The 11936-nt window shown below is 46.0% G+C and overlaps 1 protein-coding gene across 1 annotated transcript; it reads right to left on the bottom strand.

Annotated features, from left to right (window-relative positions):
• Positions 1-1939: 1939 nt before the first annotated feature.
• On the bottom strand, positions 1940-5319 carry gdf9 (growth differentiation factor 9). Its single transcript, XM_052075116.1, has 2 exons — positions 4711-5319; positions 1940-3602 (listed from the first exon to the last, which is right to left on the bottom strand). The coding sequence occupies exons 1-2, from the start codon at positions 5072-5074 to the stop codon at positions 2704-2706; spliced, it is 1263 nt and encodes a 420-aa protein (XP_051931076.1). The 5' UTR covers positions 5075-5319; the 3' UTR covers positions 1940-2703.
• Positions 5320-11936: the final 6617 nt, after the last annotated feature.

An 11936-nucleotide genomic window follows, 5' to 3' on the forward strand; every position in this document is an offset into this window, starting at 1 on the left:
TTATTATATATTAATATGGGTGGAATCCACACCCTTAGTCCCTATCAGGCATACAGACCGGCAAGTCTCAAACTGGTGAGGGCGACAGTGTCCTGCACGTGCTTAAACTCCGTGTGTAAATAATGTGTATTAAACCCCGGGTATAATTAATGTCTATATAGTGCGTTACCCGCACTGGTCAAGGTAATCGGATAAAAGCAAATTAAATGCGCATAAATGAATGACTGTGTAACTGTGTGAGTGGAGGTTCGCTACCTCATCTGAACAGGACATTTGTTGTGGCAACTGTCTGAGGAAGCAGATGCAAGAATTTCCCGCCACCTTGGTGGTAGAAATATGTGTTATATATATATATACATATATCTCCAACTAATCCTGGACAAACACAACTATATCAAGCCAAGCTGAATGAGCCTCGCAGTGTCAACTTACATTTAAATAAGATTTATGAACTCTGAATAGCAACAAACTTGTCAAGTCAAGTCAACAGTATTTATAGAGCACTTTCAAACAGCCATCGCTGCATACAAAGTGCTGTACATGGAGCGATTTAACATATACAATAAACAGTAAGACGAATCAGTAATAAGTAATAAGTAATAAGGCGGTAGAAAGCACCAAGCAGTAAAACCAATAGCAAATCTAAGTCATGCTGAGTCAAACGCCAAAGAATACAAGTGAGTTTTGAGGAGGGATTTAAAGATGGGCAGCGAGGAGGCTTGCCGAATGTTCAGTGGGAGGTCATTCCAGAGAGATGGACCAGCAACAGAAAAGGCTCGATCCCCTCTGAGCCTCAGTTTAGTTCTTGGTACGTCTAGCAAAGACTGGTCCACAGACCTGAGGCGCCGGGCAGGGGTGTAGGGGCGTATGAGCTCAGAGAGGTAAGGTGGCGCGAGATTATTCAGAGATTTGAAAACAAAGAGGAGGATCTTAAAAATAATTCTAAAATGAATGGGGAGCCAGTGAAGGGATGCCAAAGTAGGAGTTATATGCTCCCTCTTACGAGTACCAGTCAAGAGGCGAGCAGCGGCATTCTGTACCAGCTGAAGGCGCTTGATGGAGGACTGGCTGACTCCAAAGTACAGGGCGTTGCAGTAATCGAGCCGGGATGTGACAAAGGCATGAATTACTGTCTCAAAGTGTTCATGTGAGAGGAAAGGTTTTATTTTGGCCAGCTGTCTAAGGTGAAAGAAGCTGGATTTAACAACGGCACCAATTTGCCGATCGAGTTTGAAATCACTGTCCAGTTTAAGTCCCAAGTTTGAGACCGTTGATTTCAGATAAGGAGATAGGGGGCCCAAGTCTACAGGATGGAATGTACAAGGTCCACTGGGGCCAAACAATATCACCTCTGTCTTCTTTTCGTTGAACTTCAAGAAATTTTGTGCCATCCAGGTTTTGATTTCTTCCAGACAGGATAGGAGTGGCCTTAATGAGAAGGTGTCTTTCTTGCTCAGTGGGACATAGATCTGGCAGTCATCTGCATAGCAGTGGAAAGGAATAAAACTTGTATATTATTGGCCTGGGTAATATTCAAAAAAACAGGGAAAAAAGTTCTGGAAAAACCAAAAAAAGAAAAAAAAACCAAAACAGGCAACTCCTGTATTTAAAAAAAGGAGAAAAAATCATCTTAAACATCGAAGCACGAAAAATAAGAATTCAGAAAATATTCCCAAGCAGATATTTCCCCCAAATCCACAAAAAATAAGAAAATCCCACCTCCACCAAAACAAAAGCTAGGGGAAAAAAGTACAAGCAGAAAAAAAAAATCTCAAAACAACTAAAGAATTAAAAAACAAATACCCATACACAAGAAGTTGAATGTAATATGCTTCCATTGCTTACTGACTGCACACTACGTCTAAAAATTGTATTTTAGCATGAACGTAATATTCCTATCATTTATTTGCCCCCCTCCACCCCAAAAAACGAGACCAAATTGATGCATGCCGTTATTTATTTCCCAATTCCTCAGAGAATGTCAACATTTTCATCAGTTTGAATATCCAGAAGCTGAACACAGACACGGTGAATTCACATCATTTGCATATACAGTACACATGCCATGCATGTCGTCACATTTAACCAGTACAAACTCATAGGTATGCAGTCACTTAGTGACCAGAAGACAAATACACACGGACACCTTGACAGCTTTCATTCTGGACATTTTGAAGACAGCCACCATTCAAGATGACTGTCTGTAATGCTCAGGAATAAAACAATATGTAAAAGGCTTAAGATTTTGACAGATTTTTCCTTTTTTTGTTGTTATTATTTTTGGTCCAGAACAGGGCGAATTAATTCCGTGTTAAATTAAACAAAAATGACAGCCCATCCACACAAAATAAGTTAACAAAACTAAGGTTAAAAAAAATATATTCTGCACTAAACATTTTTTTCCCCCATCAAGCATTTCATATCAGTGCCCTATTGCAAAGATGAAACACTGAATTGTTATCCTTTCAAATAAGGCATCAACAAAAAAGAAAAACATTGCTTAACTTACTTTCCCAATGTTAAAATACATTGTTTAAGTAAACACACCTGCTCCAGGACAAACATCTTCTATGCACAATGATTTTAACCACTGATGAAATCACGGAGTCTGGTCAGAACATCTTTGAATATTGCGGCAAAAGGTTGCGGTAATGTTATCATTTTGAAACCGGTGAGAATGCGGGGTTTGTTTGTTGGTTGGTTTTAGCGGCAGGTGCACCGAGTGGCCACCATGTCTTCAAACTCCTTGTAAACGTACGAACCGTCCTCTTCCAAGATCATGACGCTCAGGGGTCTGTAATGGAAAGGAATGCACGATGGCCTTGGCACAGAGGAGTCAAGCTTCTCATATATGATGTTTTGTACCATAGTGTGGACGGGTGAGCCATAGATGAAGCCGACTGTCCGCGGGCAGATGCCTCTACAGTACCTCGGGTTATATTTGGGGGGGAAAACAATCCAGTGATCAAGTTTGAGCTGGCTGAACCGCACTCTGAAATCATACAAGGCACAGTAACTTGTTGGGAATTCTGAGCTCGGAAGAAGCTCTGGCAAGTGGATGTCCAGGCTTTTATCACCATGTTCGTTTTTTGCGGACGCCCTCCTTCTCCGCCTCTTGGCTCGAAGCACTCGATGGGCTTTGAAAATCATCAGTTTGTTAAGTGCGTTTGCAGAGGTGAATGGCAACGTCTGGTGTGACACTTTGCTATGGTCATGAAGGTAAAGCAGCAGCGGGGTGGATCCAACACTGATCTCCAAATGGCCTTTGAGCCCGGTGTTCTCGGCTTGTTTCTCGTCGGGGCAGACGACATTGATGTGCAGGTGAACATTGAGTTTGGGGAATTTTGAAGCCGGCAGAAGCAGCGGAGTGACGTCAACTTCCACCCAATTCCCTCTTCCAAGGCCATCGGCGGCAGAAGTGACGTTTACAGCTTGGCGGACGCCCGGACACAGGGGACATTTGTTTGAGTGCTCATGCTCCTTGATGCTCAAGAAGCATACAGACTTTATGTGGGCTGAACTATATAGCAGTGTTGCCTTGGTGAGCTGCTCTTTTTGTCGGACTTGATCAAGACTGTAGGACAGATCGAGTGTGAAACTCTCTGCAGGAAAATAGGGGAAAACAACATCACAGTGTTAAGATTACGGTCCAACTGACATGGGCTGTTATATTCAGAAACTTTCAGCTCTGAAATAGGGCTGAGAGTTAATGAAAAATTAGGAATGTTTGATATCACTTTTTCAGACCAAGCACTCACCTAGAGTACTCATCGATACCAATTAAGTGGCATCACTTGTTCTTTTGATACATATTAAAAAAAAAAACTTGATACAGATAATTTTAAAGACAAAAGAGCCGTCACCCTGCAATAGAGAATCCAAGCAAAACTAAAAGCACATTGATCTGAATTGAGGATTTGTATTAATTATCAATTGTAAAATAGAACCGACAACATTATTAGTTTTAGTCTTTGTTTGAAATAAATTGAAGTCCATAACTGTTACGCATGACACTATGAAGTTGGCAACTGTATACTACACCCAAGTGAGTCAAAGCTCTGTGGTGCCTGGACTGCATTCAGAAGAAAAAAATAGAACATATCAATATACTGACGAATATAAAGCAATTCTATTTTTCCCCCCTCAGTCTATGACGGCAGGTAAATATGTAAAAATAATATGCTACTTTTGACTTTTACTTGAGTCATATTTTAAAGTAATAGAAGTAGAAGTGAGTACAATTTCTGCTATTCCGCATGGGTTATGTCAGGGAAAGGAATTGGCAGACGTTTGATGAATGTAGCAGTTATCCTGAGAGCATGTTTGTACGTACTTGCAAGATAAATGCTACATATGCAACAAATTCCTATAATGCCATGGGGTATTGAATTGTGCGTTTGAAAAAAAAACGCTTTTTTTTTTTACATTTGGCCTACATTATACCAGTATGGTCAAAAGTTCACATTAATTTATAATGTTACGGTTTTATTGTGTCTGCAGTGCATGATTTACACCCAGCATTTTTACCTATAACGCCACGGGCTATTGACTTTGACAACATACCCTGTGGCACAATGGAAAAAAAACATACTAAAATGATTTATAATTATACCAACACGAATACGTTCAAAAATTAAGTTAAAAACTGTTTATTCTTAATTTTCCGGTTTAATTGTGGCCACAGTGCATGATTTACGTTCGGCATCTCACCTTTATCGCTTTTGGCAAGACATTGCTCTTGCGGCTTGATCAGTCTCACAACGTTGTAGAGTGCGCTCGCTTCGAAACCCTCCGGCGCCCTGGACGTTCTCTTGAACGCAGTGTCCGTCAAATACTTGATGTACTTCTGCTCAGGTTTGATTTTTTTCACGGAGGCCGGGTTCCACCTGGAGCCTCCGTGCTCAGACAGAGCTTTGAGCAAAGGGGATAAGATGGTGCCATAGGCGTACCGGCTCAAGTCGCTCCAAGAGTCCTCGCGGCCCACGGACGATCGAGCCGGCGGCGGGCGGCTGCTACTGACCAGAAGCAGGAACACCACAGCTCGAAAACAACGAAGAGCAACTGACGTCAACATTTGCTATTTATGCGTCCAAAACAAACAAGGAGAACCGTCCCTAAAAGTCCAAACAAAATCGCCGCACTGAAGCTGCAACCGGTCGCACGAGGCGCCGCTGATCAACAAGTGCAGGTGTTGCCAATCGACTGTCACGCCTATGACGTCATCAGGTGTGGCCATGGGCTCAGTTTCAGCAGCTTTACTTTTAGATTTTCATTCTTTAAATATAAATTTAGTATATTTAATAGTTTTAGTTGTAATTGATTCGTTATATACAATGAAACGAATATGTATTTAAGATATCCTTTATTTGTCCCGCAATGGGGAAATTACAATCAGAATTCAGAAAGGAAAACGCTGGGTAGGGAGAGGGGGGAAAAAAACACGCTCGAACTATCCTCTTCCGAGGATAATTTAAGTCCAGGATAAAAAAAGACCCTAGCACATAAATAAGCATATGACAGTTACAACAAGTCACAAGACATAACATGTCATAAGGGGAGAGGATGAATGGGGAGGGGGCGGGGGGCGCGCGTGGTTGTCCAGTTGTGTACATGTATGCGTGTACAGGTGATAGCTGCTTCGTCGAGGTCTGCTCATCATGAAGACAGTCCCGGTTTTACAGTCCATGGCCGAGAAGGAGGGTGGTGGTGGTGGGGGCCCTAGACTCCATGCCTACTTCCATCCAGGGGAAAGGCCAGATAGCGTTGTTTGTTTTGGAGGGACGGCCGGCTTGATCAATTATTGATCAATTAAAAATTTTAATTTTTGTTTCATTTCGGTTGAAGTGCTTATGTAATGTTATTTTATTGTTTGAGATAATATAGGAAACCCCTGCAAATCTTCCCCAAGAATATATATTTTTTCAAATCCGCAAATAGGTGACTACACAAAGGCATAACTGCTAGTATCTAGCGGTCCACTGTCATTGTTTTGCGGCCAACTTGTGGCATTTTACTGTCAAGTAACTATGTTTAAGTGAATTGAGGAGCTTCATTAAGACAAAAATAGTGTTTTGTTGCCACCTTGTGGCAAAAGCTTTTGGAATGGGGGGCATGACTTATGCATAGATTGTTCTCTATTCATGGCAGGGTGTCAATCATTCATCCATCCATCCATCATCTACCGCTTATCCAGGGCCGGGTCGCGGGGGCAACAGCTTTAGCAGGGAAGCCCAGACTTCCCTCTCCCTAGCTACTTCTTCCAGCTCTCCCCGGGGGATCCCGAGACGTTCCCAGGCCAGCTGGGTGACATAGTCTCTCCAGCGTGTCCTGGGTCTTCCCCGGGGTCTCCTCCCGGTGGGACATGCCCGGAACACCTCACCAGGGAGGCGCTCAGGAGGCATCCGAATCAGATGCCCAAGCCACCTCATCTGGCTCCTCTCGATGTGGAGGAGAAGCGGCTCGACTCTGAGCCCCTCCCGGATGACCGAGCTTCTCACCTTATCTCTAAGGGAGAGCCCGGACACCCTGCGGAGAAAACTCATTTCGGCCGCTTGTATCCGGGATCTCGTTCTTTCGGTCACGACCCATAGCTCGTGACCATAGATGAGGGTTGGGACGTAGATCGACCGGTAAATTGAGAGCTTCGCCCTTTGGCTCAGCTCCTTCTTTACCACGACAGACCGATACAACGTCCGCATCACAGCAGATGCTGCACCGATCCGCCTGTCGATCTCCCGCTCCCCCTTGCCCCCACTCGTGAACAAGACCCCAAGATACTTGAACTCCTCCACTTGGGGCAAGATCTCCTCCCCGACCCGGAGGGGGCACTCCACCCTTTTCCGACTGAGGACCATGGTTTCAGATTTGGAGGTGCTGATCTTCATCCCAACCGCTTCACACTCGGCTGCGAAACGCTCCAGTGAGAGTTGGAGAGCCCCGTTTGAAGGAGCCAACAGCACCACATCATCCGCAAAAAGCAGGGATGCAATACTGAGGCCCCCAAAACGGACCCCCTCAACGCTTCGGCTGCGCCTAGAAATTCTGTCCATAAAAGTTATGAACAGAATCGGCGACAAAGGGCAGCCTTGGCGGAGTCCTACCCCCACTGGAAACGATTCCGACTTACTACCGGCAATGCGAACCAAACTCTGACATCGGTGGTATAGTGACCGAACAGCCCGTATCAGGGGGTTCGGTACGCCATACCCTCGAAGCACCCCCCACAGAACTCCCCGAGGGACACGGTCAAACGCCTTCTCCAAGTCCACAAAACACATGTAGACTGGTTGGGCGAATTCCCACTTACTCTCGAGGACCCTGCTAAGGGTGTAGAGCTGGTCCACTGTTCCACGGCCGGGACGAAAACCACACTGCTCCTCCTCAATCTGAGGCTCGACTTCCTGACGGACCCTCCTCTCCAGCACCCCTGAATAGACCTTACCAGGGAGGCTGAGGAGTGTGATCCCTCTGTAGTTGGAACACACCCTCCGGTCCCCCTTTTTAAAAACAGGGACTACCACCCCGGTCTGCCAATCCAGAGGCACTCTCCCTGTTGACCACGCAATGTTGCAGAGGCGTGTCAACCAGGACAGCCCCACAACATCCAGAGCCTTGAGGAACTCCGGGCGGATCTCATCCACCCCTGGGGCCTTGCCACCGAGGAGCTTTTTAACCACATCGGTGACTTCAGCCACAGAGATAGGAGAGCCCACCTCAGAGTCCCCAGGCTCTGCTTCCTCTAAGGAAGGCGTGTTGGTGGAGTTGAGGAGGTCTTCGAAGTACTCTGCCCATCGGTTCACAACGTCCCAAGTCGAAGTCAGCAGCGCCCCATCCCCACTGTACACAGTGTTAGTGGTGCACTGCTTCCCCCTCCTGAGACGTCGGATGGTGGACCAGAATTTCCTTGAAGCCGTCCGGAAGTCGGCTTCCATGGCCTCACCGAACTCCTCCCACGCTCGGGTTTTTGCCTCGGCGACCACCGAAGCTGCGTTCTGCTTGGCCTGTCGATACCCGTCAGCTGCCTCTGGGGTCCCACAGGCCAGAAAGGCTCGATAGGACTCCTTCAGCTTGACGGCATCACTTACTGCTGGTGTCCACCAGCGAGTACGGGGGTTGCCGCCACGACAGGCACCAACCACCTTACGGCCACAACTCAGATTGGCCGCCTCAACAATAGAGGCACGGAACATGGTCCACTCGGGCTCAATGTCCCCCGCCTCACCCGGAACATGGGAAAAGCTCTGTCGGAGGTGGGAGTTGAAACTCCTTCTGACAGGGGATTCCGCCAGACGCTCCCAACAAACCCTCACAATACGTTTGGGTCTGCCAGGACGGACCGGCATCTTCCCCCACCATCGGAGCCTACTCACCACCAGGTGGTGATCAGTTGACAGCTCCGCCCCTCTCTTCGCCCGAGTGTCCAGAACATGCGGCCGCAAATCCGATGATACAACTATGAAGTCGATCATCGAACTGCGGCCTAGGGTGTCCTGGTGCCAAGTGCACATATGGACACCCTTATGTTTGAACAAGGTGTTCGTTATGGACAATCCGTGACGAGCACAGAAGTCCAATAACAAAACACCACTCGGGTTCTGATCGGGGGGGCCGTTCCTCCCAATCACGCCCCTCCAGGTCTCACTGTCATTGCCCACGTGAGCATTGAAGTCCCCCAGCAGAACAAGGGAGTCCCCAGCAGGAGTACTCTCCAGCACACCCTCCAAGGACTCCAAAAAGGGTGGGTATGCTGAGCTGCTGTTTGGTGCATATGCACAAACAACAGTCAGGACCCGTCCACCCACCCGAAGGCGGAGGGAGGCAACCCTCTCGTCTACCGGTGTGAACCCCAATGTACAGGCACTGAGCCGTGGGCCAATGAGTATGCCCACACCTGCTCTGCGCCTTTCACCGTGAGCAACTCCAGATTGGAAGAGAGTCCAACCCCTCTCGAGAGAACTGGTACCAGAACCCAGGCTGTGTGTGGAGGCAAGTCCGACTATATCCAGTCGGAAATTCTCTGCCTCACACACCAGCTCGGGCTCCTTCCCTGCCAGAGAGGTGACATTCCATGTCCCAAGAGCTAGTTTCTGCAGCCGAGGATCGGACCGCCAGGGTCCCCGCCTTTGGCTGCCGCCCAGCTCACATTGCACCCGACCCCTTTGGCCCCTCTCATGGGTGGTGAGCCCATGGGAAGGGGGACCCACGTTGCCTCTTCGCGCTGTGCCCGGCCGGGCCCCATGGGTGTAGGCCCGGCCACCAGGCGCTTGCCAACGAGCCCCACCTCCAGGCCTGGCTCCAGAGGGGGGCCCCGGTGACCCGCGTCCGGGCAAGGGAAACTTCGATCCATTTATTTTAATCTTCATCAGGGGTCTTTGAGCCGTGCTTTGTCTGGCCCCTCACCTAGAACCTGTTTGCCATGGGTGACCCTGCCAGGGGCATAAAAGCCCCAGACAACTTAGCTCCTAGGATCATTGGGACACACAAACCCCTCCACCACGGTAAGGTGACGACTCACGGAGGGGGTCAATCATTCAATCGAACTTTATTTGTAGAGTGGTTTTCATAAATTAAAAGTGCTTCACATCGTTAAAAATTACAACACAGACACACACGCACGCATACACACACACACACACACACACACACACACACACACACACACACACACACACACACACACACACACGATCTTTAATGTAAGACCAAATGTTTGATCTGTGTTGATGATCTCATGTAATAAAGACTAACTTTACTGAAATGTACCTGGTTTGTCCCGTAATTTGACATAAAAACAAAATGCGAGCAGTCTTAAAGAAAATTAGTGTTCAGAAACAAATTGACCTGCGACCAGAATGTTCCAGAAAGTTACCATGAGGAGTCAATATTGATCAAAGAATTTTTTTTGATGGTGGCGATTGGCACAATTTATTTTTACAAATGTCATCATTTTGCATTGGGTCAGTTCCAAGTCAAACTGTGACAAGACACTGGAACATCTTGAACATCATTTCTTGAACAATTAATCAGCTACGTTTCAATGACAAAATGTCACTCGTGTCCAAGCAATAACCCAATGACAGCTCTGGAGGCTACATCCTACTCCTTTGCCAGAGAATGGAGCCCATGCTTCTGTATCCATGACAACCGCATGTCCAGTAAGAAAATGATCTGATCTGCACAACCAACCCCACCCATACAAGTCAACTCAAAAGGCAATTACATTTTTAGAGCATTACACTTCCATGATGAAAACATCATAAACTGTTACAGAAGGTTTGTATTTACTCAACATGGAGATAAGAAAAAGGTAAGAATAAAATCATAAATACACGCATTCCATAAACGCATACAAGAGCTTGCTCCAAGTGCTGAATTTCACATTTGCTATTTAGCGTTATCATATTTAAGTGATCTAAAGTGTGATGACAAATGCACAGGGAACCATAATCAAACAGGGAACGTCCTCTGGGTTTGGTCTTGCATACGAAGGAGCCAAATGGATGAAAGCACAATTGTCCAGCCACACTAATCAGTGGGGAAATAATAGTTCCTCTTCAACATTTTCATTTATAATTAAAAGATTGGGCCTTTTGTTCAGTGTTGAGATCCAAAGTGTGAGTAACACACGAAGTACACAAAGAAAAGACAAGGAGAAGAAGTTGGAACTGCCAGATAATAGTACTACGACAGACATTGCTACATACAGTTTGTTGTGTATTGTTTTAGTCATTCAGTACACTATACAGAAAACCTTTTAAGTGTGTATTTTAGTGTCATGTACGAGTGCATTCCTTGTCCACACTAGTAAGACAATTTGGTGTGCTAGTGGGATCTCGAATAAATGCTGAAACAATGGCAACCCGTTTTCAAATTTACAGTACTCTATATTCCACTACGGTGTTTCATTATGAATAACATTTATTGGGCAGTGAATAACTGTTTAAACCGTTTTTTCGCATTTATTTGACATCCTTGATATCCAGTTCAAGGTCCATTCATATTAGTAAGTAGGACTACTAGATGTTAGAAAGGAGGCTAAACTGTGCACAACAGTTAACATCGACACACAAGTAGTGAAGAGCTCGAAGTAAACTAGCAGAATGTTATAGTGTACTACAAATGGTAGCCCACAGTTGTCACCTCGTGCACCAGTTTACCTCATTGGTAACATGTCCTACGAGTATAGGACAGTTTTCTTACTAATGGACTTCTCAAATGACACAACTTTTTTTTTTTGTTCACAACGGTCGCGTTGTGAGATTACTAGAAAAAATATCATTCTGCCTCTTGGACCTGAAGAGACGTCACCCTACAAGCACTTCACCGACCAGACCCCGCCCAATCGTCACGCGCTTCCATCAAGGTTTAGTTCAGCAGCGCAGGTCTCTCGGGGGGCAGGACACCTCGCGGTCAAAGTGATGTCGACAGAGGCACTATGTCAACATATATAAAAATTTTTTTTAAAAAGAGACTATGAACCCATTCCCAGAGAGACAGAGGTATGGACTGTCTCTTTTCCCATTAGAACTTGAGGTAACGAGTTTGTTTCATGACACCACATTTGCCAATCAGTTGTCAGCTTTTCAGTTAGTAAATGTAGCATGAAATGTTAGGTATACTTTCCAATATTTCCCCTTTTGTTCAAGTCACGTTTTAAAATGCACACTGTGATTGTCTCTCGTCATAAGTAGGAGGGTACTGTCTTCCTGTTGGTCAATGCAGAAGAAACAATCAAAAGACATGGTCGTGAAGCGTCTCAGATGCCAGATGACCAATCGTCGAGTACGTCACAGTACATGGGCTACGATGCATCATGACACAACACGACGTTTGTCTGCAAGTCTGTCGGCTCAAAATCGGGCTACATTCGTACATTCGTCTTGTCTGAGGTCAGCGTAACGAAGACAAAGATTGCACTGCACACCAAAAAATCCCGA

Source organism: Hippocampus zosterae, chromosome 1 (genome assembly GCF_025434085.1).
Source record: "Hippocampus zosterae strain Florida chromosome 1, ASM2543408v3, whole genome shotgun sequence".
NCBI classification, from domain to species: Eukaryota; Metazoa; Chordata; class Actinopteri; order Syngnathiformes; family Syngnathidae; genus Hippocampus; species Hippocampus zosterae.

Bases quoted from the DNA above. Each gene is read 5' to 3' on its own strand.
- gdf9 (XM_052075116.1), bottom strand. From the start codon at position 5,074: ATGTTGACGTCAGTTGCTCTTCGTTGTTTTCGAGCTGTGGTGTTCCTG. The intron at 3,603-4,710 runs GTGAGATGCCGA...ATTTTCCTGCAG, and splicing joins TCTTGCCAAAAGCGATAAAG to AGAGTTTCACACTCGATCTG.